The sequence below is a fragment of the Rhinolophus hipposideros genome (genome assembly GCF_964194185.1).
Source record: "Rhinolophus hipposideros genome assembly, chromosome: 23".
In the NCBI taxonomy this organism is placed as follows: Eukaryota; Metazoa; Chordata; class Mammalia; order Chiroptera; family Rhinolophidae; genus Rhinolophus; species Rhinolophus hipposideros.
Genome location: NC_138069.1, coordinates 20,208,460 through 20,229,913, shown reverse-complemented (window position 1 = coordinate 20,229,913; position 21,454 = coordinate 20,208,460). Strand labels below are relative to the sequence as shown.

Below are 21,454 nucleotides of genomic sequence, written 5' to 3'. Positions count from 1 at the left end.
CTAAAATCATCTTTTATAACACCAACACTAATACATAACAAAGAAAGGCCAGCTTCTCCCATGATATTTAATAAAAATACTATCCAAGAATTGACTCCCAAACTAATATCTCAGGAGATCAGTGGTTGGGAATCCAGTAATCTATTTATATTTTTTTCTTTTTTAATTTTATAAATTCTAGGCAACCTTAAAGCAAATCAATTCTTTCTTGACTGAGGAGAGAGTGGCAGGCAATCCTCTACCTCCACTGATAGCTTTGTTGATTAAAGGACAATTGTCTCAGTTATACAAATGACTTAAGTGTACACATGTGCATACTGTGATACACTTATACAGCTTCTTTTTAGTCAACCTCCTTTGACTCTATCCTCAAAATAGAGCCCTGTCTTTGTAACAAAATCAATGTTTTTGGAGACAATTCCAGATTTTACACTGCTCAGACATAGTAAAGGTACATGAGCCTTTAAGGGAAGTTCTGGTACTCTTGTGATATAGGAAGATAAGCAACTATGGAGTTTTTGGGGGGAAGCCTCATCTACTCACCAACATTCCTGTTTGGATCCCGGTCTTTGCTGCGTCCCCGGCTTCGGCTTCGACTCCGACTCAGGCCTCGGCTTTTACTCCGGCTCTTACTCCTGCCTCTCCTCCAGTCATACTTCTCCCGGTACAATTCATTCCGCTCATAATACCGGTCATAGTCTCTCCACTTGCCATCTTCTCTTTTCTTCTCACGTGTTCTATAATACACAGATATAAAAGCCATATGTACACTATAGAAACCAAGTATGCAAACAAATAGGTAGTATGAAATACCCTTCCTGATTCATCAAAATTCATAATATCTATGCTTTTTTAGAAAGCCATAAGAACACCACATAATTTGTCTAATCCATTAAAAAGAAACAACATTCCCTCAAGTACACTGGATTGGGCGAATTGAAAAAAAGAGGTGAATCCAAAGTATGGGGAGGCGGAGGGAGAAAAATACATATTTAAAACTAGACAAGAAAAAGGCTCAACAAAGTTTTCCTAAACAAAGACTAAATTTTTAACGGTAGGCTGATTGTTCAACATATACAATGCACTACTTGTAATATAAAATGCTATGGATGATTTTAATACTAAGCACCCCTAACCAAATGGAACATTTCATTATTATTCTCTAAGGAGACTGCTCCCACCCCTGAGCTCTTGGGGAAAACACATAATGATGACTGTTTATGAAAAGAAGAGAAAATATGACAAAGACAAACAGAAAGAATGGAAGGAAGAAAGGTAACATTCTCTTTCTTTAATCAGTTCAGAGAGGTCATTGCATATTTTGAAAATCCCTTTAATGCCCTTCTAAAGTAACTGAAAAGTGAGTTTATCAATGTTTTCTTTATTAAAGATAAACACAAACCTTCGTTCACTAGATTCTGAACGAGTCTTCTGGGGACTAGGATATTTCTTTTTTCTGCCATCTCGTTCTTCCTCCGCTGGCTCCTGAAATACCTATATGAAAACATTCATTAGAAACAAGAATAGTCCTTCTACAAACTATAAAACACATCCACCTGGTAATTTTTCTGGCACAAAGAGAGCACAAAGAAATAAACAGAAATACTAAAGTCAAATTCCATCAAAAAAAAAAAAAAAATCAGGGCTGCCAGCTGGCTCAGTTAGAGCGCAGTGCTCATAACACCCAGGTTGCCGGTTCAACTCCCACATGGACCAGTGAGCTGCGCCCTCCACAACTAGATTGAAAACAATGACTTGACTTGAAGCTGATGGGTCCTGGAAAAACACACTGTTCCCCAATAAAAAATTTAAAATAAAAATCACATCCAAAAAGTTTGGCAACAGGGAAAAATTAAAAAAGATGCTGATGATGTTAATTTTTGAATGTTAATTGAAGGTAGAGAATAGCAGTGTAGGTGGGAAACAGCAATTTATACTTTTAATTCAAATAGTAGAAACAACAAATCTCTATTTCTAAGCAACATATAGTAAAACAATTTGTTTTCCTAATTATAAAATATACTCACACATAAATTCATTTGAGAAGGACATTACATTTCACAGAAAAGGTTTAAGGAACAAAAGGTTAAGTTAACGAACACTATAAAACTATTTCATGTGAATTATGGAAAAATGATATTATAATTAAGGGAAATGTTAAGGCTTCTTTTAAAGCCTAATAGTCAAGACCAACCAAAAACAGAGAACTAGTGATTTTATTATTGTTTTTAAACAGAAGTTAATCACAAAACAAATATATAGCCTTTACTAAAGACAGGTGAAATAAAGTCATTTGCAAGAACTGAACAAATGCCTATCTAATGGAGAAACTCACTTACCTCAAATCAGGAAATGAGTGAATGGAACAAGAGATAACTATTTAATAAAACTCAGGCAACACAAAATGGCAGCATAAATGGCAACCATATGGTGCTGGCCCAAACATTGTATCATCATTAGATGAGGTTTAAAAATCATTCTCTCTACCAATTTGCAGGAAATACAGAGGATATATTACTCCACTGGGAGGTAATCAGCAAAATCCAGACAGCAAAAAACTCTACAGGACAAATGACTGAGTTTCTTCAACAAGATAAAATTTACGGAAAGAGGCAGATGAAGAAAAGAATGAGAGAGATACATAGGTAGGTATTAAGGGGGTGGATTTAAAGACTAAGAGAGACTTAAAAGACATCAACTTGGAGGTCTTTCTCCTTCTTTTTGCCTTTCTGCATTTTCCAAGGATTTTAAATTTTTTAAAAACACTTTCTTTTTTTTTAAGGAGAGCGCAGCTCACAGTGGCTCATGCAGGGATCACACTAGCTACCTGGATGTTATGAGCACTGTGCTCTAACCAACTGAGCTAAGCGGCCACCCTCCCAAGGATTTTTTTTGATGACTTAATTCTTAAATTCTTAATTCTTTGATGTATTAATTCTTAATGGAAAAAACTATATTTTAAAAGTCAAAGGATCCTAAAGAAATGAAAACATCAAGCCACACAAAAACTTGTCCGTCAATGTTCACAGCAGTATTATTCCTACTGTGTTTCCCCGAAAATAAGACCTAGCCAGACAATCAGCTTTAATGTGTCTTTTGGAGGAAAAATTAATATAAGATCCAGTCTTACATTATATATTATATAATATAATATATATACTTTTATATATTACATATTATATATTATATGTTATATATGAGACCCAGTCTCATAGTAAAATAAGACCTGGTATTAAATATTATATATTATATAAGACCCAGTCTTATATTATAGTAAAATAAGACTGGGTCTTATATTACTCTCTGTTCCAAAAGATGCATTAGAGCTGATTGTCCAGCTAGGTCTTATTTTTGCGGAAACATGGTGATAGCCAAAAAGTGTTAACCACCTGTCTCTCAACCCAAATATCCACCAACTGATGACTGGATAAAGAAAATGTGATATAGTCATACAGTGGAGTATTATTCAGTTATAAAAAATGAACTACTGATACATGCTACAACCTGGATGAACCTTGAAAACATTATGCTCAGTAAAAGATGCTAGTCACAAAAGTCTACATATCTTGTAATTCCATTTATATGAAATGTCCAGAAAAGGCAAATCTATGGAGACAGAAAGTAGATGAGTGGTTGCCTAGGGCTGGAGAGGGGAAGTGAAGGGAGTAGGGAGCACTTGGAGGGTAATGGCTAATGGATACAGGGTTTCTTTATTGGATAATGAAAATGTTCTACAATGAACTGCGGTGATGATTGCACAACTCTGAATACAATAAAAACCATGGCCATTTGTGTTACACTTTAAATAGGCGAACTGTTTGACTGGCCAAGGATGTGTAATTATTCAAGCCGAATGATGCGTGCATGGGGGCTCATTATTATCTGGCTTCTTTCAAACATTTTCATAATAAAAACTTTGTAAGTTAACAAAAGTAATCTGTATTCTTACCTATTTTAAATAAAATTTCTAGAATTTCATGTGATGAGGATATGTTTTCCCACAATTTTACACTTTTATTCTGAAATTAGTTATAATGGCATTATACTGTCTTATGTTTCTTGAATTAGTAATATATACGTAGACTTCATATACCAAAACCTCTTACCTACTTTGCTCCTACTATTCTAATAATATGAAAAGTACATTTCTTTATAGAATCAGATGACCAGACATACTAATTTTAAGTTTTTCGTCTTTGTTGTCCACCTGACTTAAATTTTTCTACCTCATATCTATTAGAAGTCTGATCATTACACATCTGTTTAAGAAGTTTAAATTATTTATTATCTTGGTCTATCATGGCTTCACAAGTGTGACAGCCTCCATTCCCTTGGACCATTTTGGATACAAAAGTGTACTAATCGGGGCAGGATTGGCCTTATGTTAATGGATTGGTTTATTGGCGGGGGGCGGGGGGGGGTGATGAATACATGGGAATTCACTATAATATTCTGTCTCCTTTTGATGTTTGTTGAAAATACTTAATAGGTTTTTAAAAAATAAAAATGAAATAAAATATTTTCAGACAAACCAAAGGAGGGGGAAAGTTGAGCAAGAGGTTCATATATTTCTAGCCATAAATCCATACATTGTATCAAAGAAAAACTGCCTTCTAACATTTCAGATGATCATGGTATCAGTGAATAAGGAATTTTAGTACCAAAAAATCTATTATCTTCATGGATTGTCTTTTGCACGTTCATGAACTCAGACAGACAGGGTAAAGGGGTTTAATAAGAGCCAATTATAACTACAGCAAGTTTACAAGTAATTTTCCAACTGTATATAAAAAGCATCGTTCATACATATGAACCAAGTGTTTTTCCAGCACCAGGATGAGTTAGCTGTTCCAAAGATTCACATTCTCTCACCTGGTTCTTCCTGTGACCAACAGTCTAATTGTAAAACAACTAACTGATGGTACAATATAGCTTGAAACCAAAGTTGAAAAATGGCTAGTCCTTAGATGGGTCTGCTCCTCTGTACCCTGCTCAACTGCATCAACTGAGCACATACCAAAAATTAGACAATTAGCCAAAGGTATGTACTACCTCAAATCCCTTTCCTTCCACATTATCTAACAGAATTGCTACAAAATATTATATGAGCTATTATTCACATCAGTAATAAAAATTAAGTTAAAGAATATTAGAAAACAGGAGAAATGCCAGACAGCATCATTTGGAGTAATTATACAAAGAAGCAGATACCCATTTTGCACAATTTTCAAAATTTGGATTTACTGCAAAGATACGAAATGAAATAAAGCAACAATTTTTGAACTGTTCATTCAAAACTCCAGATAATGCAGTATTTATTTTATATTCAAACCAACTATCATTCAAACAGACACTTCTCCCATTTTAAAAAGACTTTCTGAGACAATTAGAAGTCATGAGCCAAAACCAAAAAAGTGATAGTGGTCTCAGTTGATCTCAATCAAGTATAGCCACATTTTGTAATTCAATTAGCCTAGCATTTAAAAACGTTATCACAAATGACAACTAGATGCAGTATGTGATACTTAGAATGAATTCTGTACTGAAAAGGAAAAAAAGCAAGCTATAAAAAAAAAAAAAAAAAACGGCACTGTTGGTCAACGGACAAAATTGGAATACAGATAGTAAATAATTTTATTGATGTTAAATTTACTGAAACTGATAATGGAATTATAGCTATTTAAGAGAATATTCTTATGAAATACGCAGAGTATTTAGAAGTCAAAGGTCATGATGTATCTGACTTACTCCCAAATGATTCAGGGAAAAAACAATTTTGGGTACGCATATACAGAGAGTAAGAGAAACAAATCTTCAATATGTGAATCTAGGTAGATGGTATATGGATGTTTGGGATACTATTCTTGTAATTTTTATGTAAGTTTGACATTATTTCCAAATAAAAGTTTATTATATAATTATGAAAAAATAAAAGTTGAGCAACATTTCTGTATAATAACCAACATTTATGTGCCAGGCACTGAATTAGGGGTGTGTGTGTGTGTGTGTGTGTGTGTGTGTGTGTGTGTGTAAAATCTCATTTAATCTTCAATGAGATACATACTACTACAACCATCATTTTGCTGATGTACAAATAAAAGTTAACTTTAGAGCTACTATTTTTACTCATTCAGCCTGATTTTGGAACCCATATTCATATAATACTATGTTGTCTATACATAAAAAGAATTACAAATGAACTCTAAAATTTCTTCCTTGGTTCAAACGATTACAATCTATAATCACATTTTTATATTTCAACGTTGTAAAAACATTTTTCCCCCCTTTTCTTTCCTATGAGTAATGTTTATAATTACGTTAACTACAAAAAAAAAACAACTCTGTATGGTTAAAAAAGAGAAAATCAGGCGGCCGGATGGCTCTGTTGGTTAGAATGTGAGCTCTTAACAAGGTTGCTGGTTCAATTCCCACATGGGATGGTGGGTTGTGCTCCCTGCAATTAGATTGAAAATGGCAACTGAACTTGGAGCTGAGCTGTGCCCTCCACAACTACCGTGTTTCCCCCAAAATAAGACCTAGCCAGACAATCAGCTCTAATACGTCTTTTAGAGCAAAAATTAACATAAGTAATTATAGTAAAATAAGACCAGGTCTTATAATAATTATAATATAATATAATAAATATAATATAATATAATGTAATACTGGGTCATATATTAATTTTTGCTCTAAAAGACGCGTTAGAGCTGATTGGCTAGGTCTTATTTTGGGGGAAACAGGGTAGATTGAAGGAGAATGACTTGACTTGGAGCTGATAGGTCCTGGAAAAACACACTGTTCCCCAGTATTCCCCAATAAAAATTTAAAAAAAAAAGAGGAAATAATTTCTCAATTTACATGAAAATATGTTACCTAATGAGTTCTCCTGAGGTTTAATTAGTACTTTACTTTTAGTCAAGCCTCCATATTTAACCAAGTTTTCTTTTTTTAAAAGTCACTGGATAAGATTCTGAATTCCTCAACATTGCTAAAATATTACTTGATTCTAAACAAGCTATCTGAAATTCTCCCAACTCTTAAAGTCCAAGGAATTAGGAAGCCCTGATAAAGAATCTGCACCATGCCCAAACCCACAAACTTTAATAAATAGATAATCACTTCTCATCTAAAGATGTCAACTTCCAACTAAGAATGACACCGATAATAGGATCTAAGAAGCGCCAAAAACAAAAGAAAACTTTGCTTTACCTCTTCTTTAATTTCTTCTTTTTCTTGGACTGGTGGTTTTGGCTCAGGCTTAACTGGTTCCAAAGGTGGAAGGTAGTTTTTAGTATAGAGACTTTCGAATAGTTTATCCACAAAACCTGAAGTTTCTAAGGAGAAGAAATATTTAAGTGTTACACAAACAAAAACTTGACAACACACACCGCATTGGCAAAGCAGAGGAAAATGCGACATCTCATGTACTGTCAGTGGGACTAAAAATGAGTGTAACCTTTATGGGGGAGAATCCCACTTTGGGTTTTTAAGTCTTTCAGGCATACTTGCACATATACAAAATGATATATATATATATATGCAAGATTATTTGAGTATGTTAATAGTAGGAGACTGAAAACACCCTCATTTCTATGAATAAGAGATCAGTTAAATAAGCTATGTGACAAACATGCAACAGAGTACACAGCAGCTGTAAAAAGTATGAGTACTGATAATATCAGATCTCAAAGATATAAGAATAAATATTTGTACCTGTTTATATTTGCATTAAACAACTCTGAAAGGACAAAAAATAAGTTGTGTACTGGAGGTAGGAAGAGAACAGATGAAAAACAGGTAAGAGAAACTTTTCACGGTATACCTATGTATTGTTGGATTTAATACACTGTCTACTCAAAAATTTAATTTAAAATATTTTTAAATCAGTTGAAAAAACTTTGGCATGAGAATAACACAGAAGTATCTTCTAGTGTTTTACTTAAAGGCTGTTCTATTTTGTAACTTTTTCAGACTAACTGAATGGGGAGAACCAGATAAATTTGTTAAAAATATAAGTATCAAAATATTTGTTATTCAAATCCAATTTAAATAATTTTCATTGGTCCTACCCTAAGGAATAGCTAAATTGCATGTTAAAAGTACAACAGACTTCTTACAATGCAATTATTATACATTTTACATAAATAGTTGTTTCTAAAATGTCTAATTTTGCTTCAGAAAAGCATCTTTTCATAAACTTATTAATCTGTGTAATATTTTCCATGATTATAAAACTGTTACCTCTTGTGAACTATTACACATAACTTTAGATAACAAATTAATCAGACCCTTCAAAAGCTTTTATGATCACTTTCTCCATATGCTTCTGCTTTCTAAAACATTTTTTAAAAATATTACTTTTTTAATTTAAAAGACATATAACCCAATGAAGAAAAAGCATAAACATCTAACACTAAATAATATTCAAGATATACTGTTTTTTCATAAAACATATTATAAGAGTATATTTATTTGAAACCACTTTAATGTGACATAAACATGTACATAAATGTAGAGCTGAGCACATGTGGCTGTTTAGATTAATTAAAATTAAATTTAAGACTCAGTTCTTAGGTTACATGAGCCACATTTCAAGCGCTCAATAGCCGCTAGAGCTACTGAATCATAAAGGGCATATACAGACCACACCCATCATTGCACAAAGTTTTACTGAACAGTGCTAGTCTGGAAGATATACACACCATACATAAGTAGACAAAAGTGATTTTTCTCTATGGTGGCAAGTTTGTGGCTATTTATTTTCTTCTCCTTTTTAAAATGTTCTTTAAAATTCTTCCTCATGTGTATTGCTTTTGTAATTTTAAAAAGTTACTAAAAATCTTTAAAGCATTTATAACAAGGAATTCTTAGATGTCTGAAGATATATTTGCCTTACCCAAAAGGTCTTTGCTGTTTTACCTTTTTTTTTAATGGCTGTACACCTCACATGACTTATCTTTAATGGAAACGAAGTAATACAAATTAGTATATTTAAAAAAGGAAATACTCATTTGTACTGCAGAGCAATTCTGTAAGTATTAGATTTTTTAAATACAGAAAAGCCTTAAAATGCTTCTGAAAAATATGTAATCCTATGTTTCAGATTGAAAAGTCATATTATCTTCTTTTTCTCAGCAGCTATTTGAGTTAAAAGGTATCTTCTTAACACCAACAGCAAGGTCAACCAATAAGTGTGCATTATCTACATTCCTGTTCATCTATTCAACAATATTTATTGAGTATATTCTATGAGTCAGGTACTGTAGGTTCCACATCTCCACTCTCAACAAAGGGAAAGGCCAAACAGAGGGTAGGAGGGAGAGACACATATAAACAGGCAAATAAATATATGACAGGGAGTGACAAGTGCCATGAAAAAAAAACCAAATAAAGCAAGGTTGGGAAGAGGAGAGTTACTAGGGGTCTGGGTTTACTATATAGATTGGATACAGGTACCCAGAGGAAACTACAGGAAGGTGACATTTGAGAAGAGACGAGAAACCACAAGGAAAGACACAATGCTTCAAGGACGTCACAGTAAAGAGAGTTCAAAAGCCCCAAGGTGGGAACATGTCTGCCATGTTGGAAAAAACAGCAAGGCAGTCAATGTGGCTCGAATGAACAGTGAGGAAGAAAGGTAGATGAGGTCAGAGAAGCAGCAGGGAGGACTCCAGGGAGCTCGGTGCACTATGGAAAGGACTGTGCTGAGAAGATGGGAAGTTAAAGGAACAAAGACAAGAGGATCATACCATCTCTTCTTGGATATCAAGAAGCCCCAGCCAAGAGGGAAAACAACAGATAGCTTTACTGTCCTAATAAACACTGAGAATAAGCAGGTTCCTTATCCTTAAATTGTTACCACCCCCCACCCAACCATCAACTAGGCTCTGCCGCAAGCCACGAAGGACCCATTCACCTAAAAAGCATCAGTTACCACTGCCTCAGTATAGGAAATTAACAGAACAGAAAAGGGAAAAACAATTCTGCCAAAATACATGATAAACAAGCATATATTCAAGTATTTAAAGGACCCTACCAATTTTTCTCCCTTCCATATTATGCATTCAAGATTTTGACAGGAAGCTTTAAATTTAAAATCTTTAAATACTTGGAGGAAGGCCCATAACCATTACCTTTTTGTAAAAAGACGTCAAGTTGATCAGCACAAAAGGCTTTCAATTCTTTCTCAGGTTTGTCCTTTTTGACCAGCGCTACAACATAGTTGGCTAAGGCTGAAGGATCAGCATCACATCTAGTTGGAGACAAAACAAAAATTTAAAACACTTTTTTCAAATGCTATGTCATTAATAAAGTCACCCCTATTTTGGAAAGCTAAAGGTCAAAAACTTTAAAAGTGACTGCAAACACAGGTGACTATTGTAACAAACAACATACATATAGTGCAAGTAAGATGTTCCTTTTCTGCTTATTTTTATAAAATAGTTTGCGTCCTATTTTCGATGTTCTAATTATACCCAGAATTTTGAAACAAATCTACATTGATTTTTTTTTCAATGGTAATAGGGAAGAGTTGGCAATTGAGCCTTAGCTTGCAGCTTGACTCCCAGCCTGTAGAAGCACTGTCAATATCCTCAGGAACTATCTGTTCCATGGGACCTATGAGGAAGAAAGAGGGGAAGCAATGGGACAATTTCCCCCTTTCCCTGGAAGCCCCGACACCAGCATCCAAAAAAGGCGATCAACTCCACCGCTAATCTGCTCGAGTATCTTAAGGATCTTTTCTAAAAAGTGAGGACACAAGGATGGCATCTTAAATATTATTGGCAAACACTTGAGCAAGGAAGAAAAGATGTGGAAATTAGAACAGAAAGGGTAAGAAAGGAGGTGGAAGGGCAGCAGAGATAAAACCCTTATCTACTTCACTTTTTTTTTCTAGTTAGCAGTAACCTGACTTGGACATTCAAAATCCTATGCCAGCACAGCACACGATCCTTGAGTTGCCAACTCCTGACATATCTGTCAGACTTAACGTTTTATCTACATTACATGAAACTGAAAAGTTTTTATGTTGTAAATATATATTTATTTTACTATTCTATTTTCCTCAAAAATGTACATTTAAGTGACACATATCTTTTGTGTTTTCATAGGATTATTTTAAGAGGTAAAATGAAAAAATTCCCAATGACAGTAAATAAAATCAGTATGCAAGTAAAGTGATTGTATCCCTGTAAAACACTATTCAAATCTAACTAATCTTGTTCTATTACTATACTCCTTGGCCCTCCACTGTCAACCAGACAGTTAAAGTTTCAGCTCGAGTATCAATCACATTTCCATTCCAACAACTTTATGATTAGCAAATAAAAAAAAAACAAGCACTAGCACCTTTACTTCCTTCTAGTCTACGTATTTAAAGTTCATAATTCAGTAAGATTTTTTAAATTATTGCCAATATTAACACTGTTGTGGGAAAGGCTGGTTTTTGAAATAGCTATGCACATTTATGCATCAAATTCTAAGACAGCAAATTTCAATGACTGTCAATTTTACAAAATTCAAAAGCTAATAAAAATAAATTATGGCCAATGATCAAAGTGCACAAGGAGAAAGTATAAGTGCCAAACATGATGAGCTACATACTAATAAAAACATGCAATTTAAAAGCCTGGATTTTTCTTTAAAAATATATATATAAATTACATGTTGAAGAATTATGAACAGATTATCCTAGTAAATCCAATTGCTAAATTCTACAATGGATGTATAGCTGTTGTACCTTCAAAAAATGTTACACATGCCATGTCCACCTTGGCTATTCCATGAATACCTCAAAGTAGAGCTGTATAGGTAGACTTAATTTCATCTTGAGAACAATTAGATACTTGATCAGTGTAATTCTAATCAACATTCAAATGGGGTGGGAGTTACATTTCTACCTTTACTTAGAAAGTTCAGATTCTGTATAAAAAAACAATTCTAAACATGGAAAGAAAGGGATTTTTAAAAATACAAATAAGTAAGAATGGCATAAAGAGGCAATGTTATTTTCTCTGGTGTTATGTCAACTTTCAAGGAGACTCATGACCTGATGGTACATGGTGGGTAAGGAAAGATACAAAGTTTCTAGTGAGAAACAGGCTAAACATTCAGATTACTGGATAAATGAGGTGGGTTAAACATACCCAAATATCTTACAGATATTTAGTATTCAGACTCTGAAAAACAAATGGAGAGTTAGGCTGCTTCTAATGAAATACATTTTGATGTGACACTGTTAAACTTAAGATGAATAGTTACCAGAAGGTAAGAGTAGTGGAAGATAGACACCAAGAAATAAGTGACCACAGATTCTAAATATTTATTTAATGTGCATGAACAACTGATTGTTAATATCATCAGAATTCTACACCAAATACAAAAATGTGTTTAAACCAAAGGAATAGGCCATTTAAGTTAAGAGCTAATATGAATCCATCAAGTGTACTCGGAGGAAAATCTCCAGTCTGAAAAAGTAAGTTACACCAATTGAATGGTGAAATTTAAACACATTGGGGAGTTTTATGTTGTAATTTTCTGTGCCTTTATAATTGTTCTTATTTATTCTTTTATCACCCCTTACTATATAATTTTTTAAAACTGACAATTACAATAGTGTAGTAGCTATGGTAGCAATGCTAATAAATGCCCAATAAAACATCCAGAATGTGCCACAAAAATCCGAGCATGACTAAGATCCTTGATAGATTACTAGAAAAATGCAGGGCCACTTCTTACCTCTCTACCCAAGAAATAATACCTTTGAAGAGTAAAACCATTTAGCTATTTATTTGTAACCTAAGCTTACGAAAACTCATTTCTGCTTAACTATAGGGATAAGCACATTTTGGAATGAAATAGATTTCCATTTTCAGATCCATGGCAATGTTAAACATACGTTTCCAAACAAAAAGGGGCTCCTTTTATAAAAAAAAGTTTAAAAAACATAGTAATACCCATCTAAAATTACTATTCTACTATAGTCTTTGAAAGGCCTTAACAGTATAATCAATGAATTATTATTCATTTGATATACTAGATACCTAAATTTGTAAATATTAGACAAATTAAGTGATTCACTCAAGATCAGAGAGCACCTCCATGGAACTAAAACTCAGCTGCAATTCCACACGAGTAAAATCTCTTTCACAGCACATGCACTTTTCTAATGTATATCTATCTACATTACAAATTCATGTATCATTTTGAGATAAGTCTCAACCAATAGTTAACCTTCAGTTAAAATAAAAACCCAACAACAGGGCCAGCCCAGTGGCTCAGGCCGTTAGAGCTCTGAAGGCTCCGAAGGCTGCCAGTTCGATTCCCACATGGGCCAGTGGGCTCTCAACCACAAAGCTGCCGGTTCAATTCCTCGAATCCCGCAAGGGATGGTGGGCTCCGCTCCCTGCAACTAAGATTGAACACGGCACCTCGAGCTGAGCTGCCTTGAGCTGAGCTGCCACTGAGCTCCCAAATGGCTCAGTTAGTTGGAGCGCGTCCTCTCATCCACAAGGTTGCCGGTTCAACTCCCACAAGGGCTGTGCCTTCTGCCACTAATGGCAACTGGACCTGGAGCTGAGCTGCGCCCTCCACAACTAAGACTGAAAGGACAACAAATTGAAGCTGAATGGCACCCTCCACAACTAAGATTGAAAGGACAACAACTTGACTTGGAAAAAAGGCCTGGAAGTACACACTGCTCCCCAATAAAGTCCTGTTCCCCTTCCCCAATAAAATCTTAAAAACAAATAAACACCCCCAACAACAGAAGTTTCCTAAAGTTTAATGAGGTCCTTAAAATTTACACCTTGCATAATAATGTTCTAAGAAAATGTTTCAATTATATATCTTTTAAGTTATTAAAAAAATAAAAATCAAATAAGATGAATTTTTATTAGGGGAAGTTAACAGAACTATCTCCCTAAAAAGGTCTTATCTGTATAAACCTCAAATTTGACCTTTTCATTCCTAAGGAAATCTCCATTGCAGATGTATGACACATCTGCTGAGCTGGTACATCAGCTTTACAGATTTCAGACATGTACCCAATCTCAAGGTCTAAGAGTGAAGGTCCTTCCTTACCTTAGGCCCCAAGCCAAGAAACAATACTAAAAAAAAAATTAAAAAAAAAAAATTACAGTCTACTTGTTTTAGGAAAAGCCAGGACTATAAACCTTTTCCACTTTCAGAAAAATCTACATATCTCTGAATATTGGCTTATTTTGAAGTTCTACCTTCAAAATACCTTTGTGTGGTTTTTGTTTCAGAGGTGAGAGAACTAATGAATATGCTATTAGGCCACAGGTAAAAAACCTCCTAATCCTAACGTGTATCAACCACCATTAAAAATATTCACATTCTTGGGTGGCTGGTTAGCTGGTTAGCTCAGTTGGTTAGTGTGGTGCTGGGAGCACCAAGGTTACCAGTTCGATCCCCGCATGGGCCACTGTGAGCTGTACCCTCCGTAAAAAAAAAAAAAAAATTCACATTCTTCGACTAATATAATAGCTGTTCTTATGTGAAACTAGCCTCAGGAAATAAAGCCAAATATAGAAAATATTATTGGTACCTAAGAGACAGTAAAAATATATGTTTACTGTATAAAAACAGCATTATTTTTAACAGAAAAAAGTAAAGTCAAGGTAACCATTCTTGTTGTTGAATGCTTATGAAACCATAGGCATCCAAAGTGATGGTTATAAAAACACACAAATATGAAAAATGCTTCTGGTGTAATGTCAATTAGAGAAATCAAGATAAAAAAATTTTACATTTGAATCAGATTACAACTACATGGAAATTCATACACAAAAGAAAAACTGGAAAGAAACATACACAAATAATGTTATCGTTTTCTCTCCTTTCTATATTTTCTGTAATGCAAATAATGCTTTTACTTTTACTTTATAAAAGAGTAAAAAACCAAAAGGTTTGACTCTGAAATCTGTCTCCAGATTATTCCTTTAATAAGACAGTACTGGAAAAATAAGTAAAACTGAGCTTATTTTATCAAAGAGTATATAGGTTATTAACTATTAAGTTCTAAGAAACTGTTAACACATATTAAAGATATACAAATATTGGTACTTCTACTTTTCAAATAAAAGCTTTCATCTTCCCCTTAATTAATTTTCATGAATTAATATGACATAGCATAAAATACTCCTAAACTTATTTTGGGTGAAAAATGCATACACATACATCTGTTAGCTGCAAACACCATTTTGATATTTGGACTATGGCTCCCTAGAGCAGTAGGTACCAACTAAGCACAGCCAGAAAATTGGACTATTAAAAAAAAAAATCATATGTTTCTAATCGTAGACCAACCTAAATATACATGAGGACACTGATCCATTCCAACATTTACTGAACGTTTACTAAATGCCAAGCATCTTGCTGGTAATGGAATTTACTTTGAGCAAGACAGACCTTCTTACCCTGCAGTCATTGGCCAGGAGATGGGTGTGAAAACAAATAATTACAGTACAAAATAACAAATGGTTGAAAAAGGGATTAATAACGAAACAACACTGCGAGGATGAAAAAAGACAGTGGTAGAAAACGCAGGGCTACAAAAGCAATTTCTGGCTTCTAGCCTATAGCAGTTGGGCCAGGAAGAATGAAGTCAGACATATTTAGGAGGCAGACCAAAGGACATAAGAACAAGTATGTTCTTAACTTAGTATGCTAAAACTTGCCAAGGAGTCTTCTGGTCAAAATAAGTCCTTTTCAATGCAACATTTAAAGATTTCCTTAAACAAGTCCCATAGCAGTTTAGAGGCAAACTAATTTTTTGAAGCCACTGAAGTACACATTAGAAAACTGTCAGTACTTTCAATTGTAAGAAGATGCCTCCAAAATACTCATTTCACCCTAGTAATTTATTTATCAGGGAGGTCACATCTAACAGCTAGCTGCAAGGTGATGATTTTTCCTCCTGTTTGAGCAACTGCAGAGATCACTAGTCAGAGCTTAACTTGATAAGGGTTGCAAACCTATAGCAACATGTAAATTCTAGAGTTCAACCAAAGTATACCCCCATGACCAATAAATATGAACCAATGAAATAGTCTCAGTCCGTGAACCTTATTGCTGCCTTTTCCATCACACTCAGAGATGACATGTTCAATCTCCTAGTACACTTTAAAAGACCTTGATATGGCCTGATCTCACAGAAACCGCACATCAAGTCTATGGCTTTCACTAGCAATTCCTATTCCTGCCTATTCAGCCCACAATGAGACTCTAGGTCTGTCATGCACTAGAATTATTTTGTAAGTGGCAGTGATGCTTACCATTAATAAGCAAAATATTTTTGCAGAAAGTTTAGTGTATTTTCATATTCCAAAAACCATGAAATTTCATTTATATTTAATGAGTTGAAGTACACAAAGCAGTATACAGTCGGCATCATTAATATTCAAACCATATGTGTGAAGTAAGCTAAAGGCTAATACAATTAACTATGTTTAATAGATAAAGGTTAGACAATGTCTCCAAAGTCACACAGTGAATTGGAGATAAAAACTAGAAACTAAATGCCCTGATTTACATAGCAATGCTACTAGGATGGATGGATGGATGGATTGGTAGATGAGTGGGTGGGTGGGTGGATGAATGAATGGATAGATGGGTGGGTGGGTGGATGGGTGGATGGATAGATGGGTAGACGGATGGGTGGATGGGTGGATGGATGGATGGGTGGGTGGGTGGGTGGATAGGAGGATGGATGGATAGATGGATGGCTAGATGGGTAGATTGGTAGATGAGTGGGTGGGTGGGTGGATGAATGGATGAACAGATGGGTGGGTGGGTGGATGGGTGGATGGGTGGATGGGTGGATGGATGGATGGATGGATGGATGGATGGATAGATGGGTAGACGGATGGGTGGATGGGTGGATGGATGGATGGATGGATGGATGGATGGGTAGATGGTTAGATGAGGGATGGGTGGATGGATGGGCAGGCAAACAGGCAGATGAAAGGACGGACAAATAGTAGATGGATACAACTGTCCAAAAAGTATTACAAACCCCTCTATTCTTTTCAAGACATATACCAAGACTAATTTTTACAATAAGCCAAACAAGCAGCGGTGAACTATATATATTCAATATGTAAATACATTTCCCATTAGAGATTTTTTTTTTTGGTAGAAATGCATGTTTGGTATTGAAAAATGCTTGCCTGAACTTTTACTACACTTGTAGAAATTTTTTCAGTGATTCATTTACCACCTACATGTACTTAGAACCTTACTTTTAAGGGGTTCACCTACTTAAAATGAGCAGTTATTTTTGATAGAAACCACATCTCCTAATTGTGCATAATCCCTACGTAGCCTCTATGACTAGGATATCTAGGATATTTTTAAAGTAAGGAAAGATGACCCCAAACAAAGATCTGTGAGTTCAGTCTGTTCAAGCAGCAGTAGGAAAAGAGACAGAGAAACTTCTTGACTAAGATGGTTTTTCTCCCCTTTATGCATTGCCAACAAAAAAATGGTCTGGGTATTCCCCAGCCAGTTAAGGAGTCATTTCTTCCAGGCTCCCTCCTTCTCTCTTTCGTCTAGTAAAAGTAAAGATATGTCCCACATCTACAAAAAGGAGAGGAATGTAACAGATGAGCTCTTAAAAGCACATGATTATTTCTAACTTGTCGACAGGCATTCATCACATGTAAACTGGATTGGTTTGGAAACATCATTACATGTCTTTGTTTCACCAGTGATATAAAGTAACACGTTTAAAACCCCTAAAAAAATGGAAATTTTCAGAAATTTAGTTAACTGTAAATTAAATAAGAAAGTGCAGTGGGAAATCATGTGCACAACCACAGTATGATTCCAGCATATCCACTGCAAATATACTATCTGAAAGCCTAACAACTGCTCTGAAATGCCATGTTGTAGCAACATGCCAATCTGCCATGAAAATTTCCTTGAATCTGGAATATGCAAAAAGTAAATTTACAAATACAACCCTCTTTAGCATATCATTTATTACATTTTAGGATGTCTAAACAAAACAAAAAATTATCTTCCATGACAACATACTAGAAATGAAAATGTATGTGATATCTGCATTTGCATTTACTATTTCTTATTAATACTTCCATTAAAAACTATTATTACTTGTGTGAGTTAAACATATTTTTATTTTGTAATTCTAGGACAGGCATTATATTGTTAAAGTTTAAGTTAGTAGTGATTTTACATATTTTTAACCCTAAAAATGTTAACCAAAATTAAAGAGACTAGAAAAAGAAGCATGATGAGTGCTTTGAGTTGAACATATAACTCAAAACAAATGGGCAATGTCACTCCAATAATTTGAGTTTTAAAAATAAATTTTAGGGGGCTGGCCCGGTGGCTCAGGTGGTTAGAGCTCCGTGCTCCTAACTCCGAAGGCTGCCAGTTCGATTCCCACATGGGCCAGTGGGCTCTCAACCACAAGGTTGCCAGTTCGACTCCCGCAAGGGATGACGCAAGGGATGACGCAAGGGATGACGGATGGTGGGCTGTGCCCTCTGCAACTAGAAACAGCGGGTGGACCTGGAGCTGAGCTGCGCCCTCCACAACTAAGACTGAAAGGACAACAACTTGACTTGGAAAAAAGTCCTGGAAGTACACACTGTTCCCCAATAAAGTCCTGTTCCCCTTCCCGAAAAAAATCTTAAAAATAAATAAATAAATAAAATAAAATAAATTTTAAAATGGGGAAACTAAATCATTTTGAAAGGTAACCTTTACTCATAAAAACTACTAAGTACCCATGAACATTTATCAGTATAAATAGCCCAAAAAGCATAGTGAAAACACTCTTAGGAGGTTTAAGTTCCTACCCAAAATAAATTTTGACATTAAGAACAAAAACAAAAACACTACCTACCGTGAAACACTTTAGGGAGCTTTACAAAACAAAACCAACTACAATGTTAAAACTTGTCACCTTCTATCCAAGACATAAAATACACACGAAATACCTTTAAAAGGATGTCTACTAAGAAAATCAGAGCTTGTATGAAAAATTGTCGCACACGCAAAGGCAACAGGCAATAGCAGGTGCACAAAAAAAGCGAGAGATACGTTTTTCTGTTTCTTTTTCTTTTTCTTTTTTTTAATGTTAAATAACACAAAGGTAAAGACTTTTTTTTCAAACATACTTTTCTCAGCCTTTTCCACCTGTGGTCAATTTCACCAATCAGTTTCATTATTTCTCAGCTCTATCCCAATTCCTCTCCATCTTTTTGGAGCTTGCTCTAAGACTTTTTACTTGTAGGAAAAGCATGAGGCACACTGAAGACTCCCACATTCTACAAAATGTCCCAGGGCGCCCCTGCGTCCCTTTCACCTGAAGGAGACCACCAGTGCCGTAAAACTCGGGAGCCCTCACCGCACGTTCATTCCTACCTGCGCTCTCCACGCACCCCTCGGCCTCGGAAGGCAAACAGCCCTTCGGACATCAAAACGGCCGTCCCCACCCTCCCCGGCACTAGGCAGGCACCCTGGACTGGGATGGCTCTCCCCTCGGCGTTCCCCTCCCACCCCGAGGCGCCCAGGTAGCAGAAGAGAAGAAGTTGGGCAAGATGTCTCAGGAGGACCAGAACGACAGGGGAGTAGCCGTGGTCTCCACTGCCCCCACCTGACCGTACGTCCACACCTCCCGGACTACCGCTCACCTCCACGTCTGAAAAACTCGGTTTTTCCACCGAAGTGGTGTGACCTAATGCAGCAAAGCCTGCCCGGCTCCTCCCCTGCCCCCTTCCCTTCAGCCAGGAAGCCCTCACCGTGGAGGGGCCGGTGCCTCCCTCCCCGGGGAGGTTCCAGAGCTGTCCCCAGCCCCCCTCCGGCATCCCCTCCACGAGGACTTCACAGACCAGCCCTCCCTCCCCCAGCGTCCTAAACACTCACCGCACGATCCTACCTGGTGGAAGTGGGTGTAAAACAAACAATAAACGGACACCTCTGCCCTCCCTTTCACCGTCCCTGACACTACACAAAATATTTTTTTTTAAAAAAAAACAAGCCCCTCTCGTTGTTTTCAGCCTCCCGACGATACGCCCTCACCCCGACATCTTCCGTTGCCCTCTCCACCTTCCAGCGGTGCTCACGGGACCCTGGCTTCTTCCCCAGCCTGTGACCCCTCCAACGCAGGCGGGCCCCTCGCAGCCCCTCCTCCAACAACAACGACAACAATAACAGGAGACGTCGGGGGGACCCTTCCGAGTCCCCACCAAACACAAGCACCTCGCGTTCTCCCACCGCCCAGGGCTCCGAGCGCCATCCGTCCCTCAGTCACACCCGTAACCCCCTCCGCGTCCTTGCTACCCTACCTACCGGCCCCCCACCATCCCTCAAACGCTTCCAGGCGCACGCAGCCTCCCTGGGACTACCTCCGAGTCCCCAGGCACCGCTCTACTCTCGACCCCTCCGGGTTCACCCACGATCGCTACGAGGCCCTCGACATGCCCGCTATCCCTCCCTGCCCTCGTGGCTTTAAGAGGCCGCGACACTCGGCGTCCCCGTCCCGTCCCCCAGGGCCGGGGTACCAGCGTTTGGAGAGCCCTCGGCATCCGGCTAGCCCTTTCGCGATCGCAGGGTCCGCGTCTGAACACCCCTCGACAGCGCCGCCAGCCCCCTCGGCTCTCCAGCAGCAACCCTCTAAACGCGCGCACCGGTCCTGCTCCCCACCACGGCGCCCCGACACCCGTGCCGGAACAGCCCCGGCCGCCCTCGCCCCCCCCCCGCCGGGCCCCACGGCCTCCCCTCCCCGCCCCTCCCCCTCATCCCCCCACAATGGTGAGAGTACTACCGAGAAGACGGCGCCGGCACCTCCGGACCGCGGCCCTGCAGCGGCGCCCTTCCTCACGCCGCCTCCCCTCCCCCCACGCCCCCGCGGGCCCCCCAACGCCCACGCTCGCCGGCCCCGGCCCAGCCTGCCTCACTCACATCGGCTCCAATAACTTGGCCAGCCAGGACTTGAGGGCATCCACATCCTCTATGAGCATGGTGCAGGAAAGGCGGGCTCGGCCGCCGCTCTCGTTCAGGCCTGCTGCGGGTCTCCGCTCGCCGCCTCCTCACGCCCTCTTCACAGCTCTCAGTGCCCCAGCCCACCCGGCATCTTAAAAGACTTCAACCTACTCCCCCGGCCGGGGCCTAACAGGAACTAACCCAAGAGCCCTCACTCAACCTAGCGCGACGGCTCACGTGGGCGGGAGAGAGCATCGAGTGGCGGGCGCGAGAGCCAATAGAAGAGAGAGGGCCGTGCGCACAAAGCCAATGAGAAGACTCGCTCGTCCCGCCGGCCAGTCGTACCCAGTTAAGGAGGGATATAGCAAGGTAGGTGGAGAGCTTACGTGAACTCCTGGTGCAAGATGGTATCTTGGGAAAGGTGCTGTGCCTCTTAAAGGGGCCGCGGCGCCTTTTTAACCACGCCGCCGTCCGACGC

The 21,454-nt window shown here is 37.8% G+C and overlaps 1 protein-coding gene across 2 annotated transcripts in view; it reads right to left on the bottom strand.

Annotated features, from left to right (window-relative positions):
• Positions 1-21,225, bottom strand: part of LOC308491905 (RNA-binding protein 27) — a 60,532-nt gene extending 39,307 nt beyond the window's left edge. Inside the window, exons 1-5 of one of the 2 annotated variants that reach the window (XM_081036091.1) lie at positions 20,956-21,225; positions 10,134-10,252; positions 7,210-7,334; positions 1,403-1,494; positions 544-737 (exon numbers count right to left, since the gene is read on the bottom strand). In XM_081036091.1, coding sequence (XP_080892217.1) covers positions 544-737; positions 1,403-1,494; positions 7,210-7,334; positions 10,134-10,252; positions 20,956-21,014 — 589 coding nt within the window. In that variant the 5' untranslated portion in view covers positions 21,015-21,225. The remainder of the gene's footprint in view (positions 1-543; positions 738-1,402; positions 1,495-7,209; positions 7,335-10,133; positions 10,253-20,955) is intronic. The other variant, XM_081036092.1, reaches the window with a different exon arrangement.
• Positions 21,226-21,454: the final 229 nt, after the last annotated feature.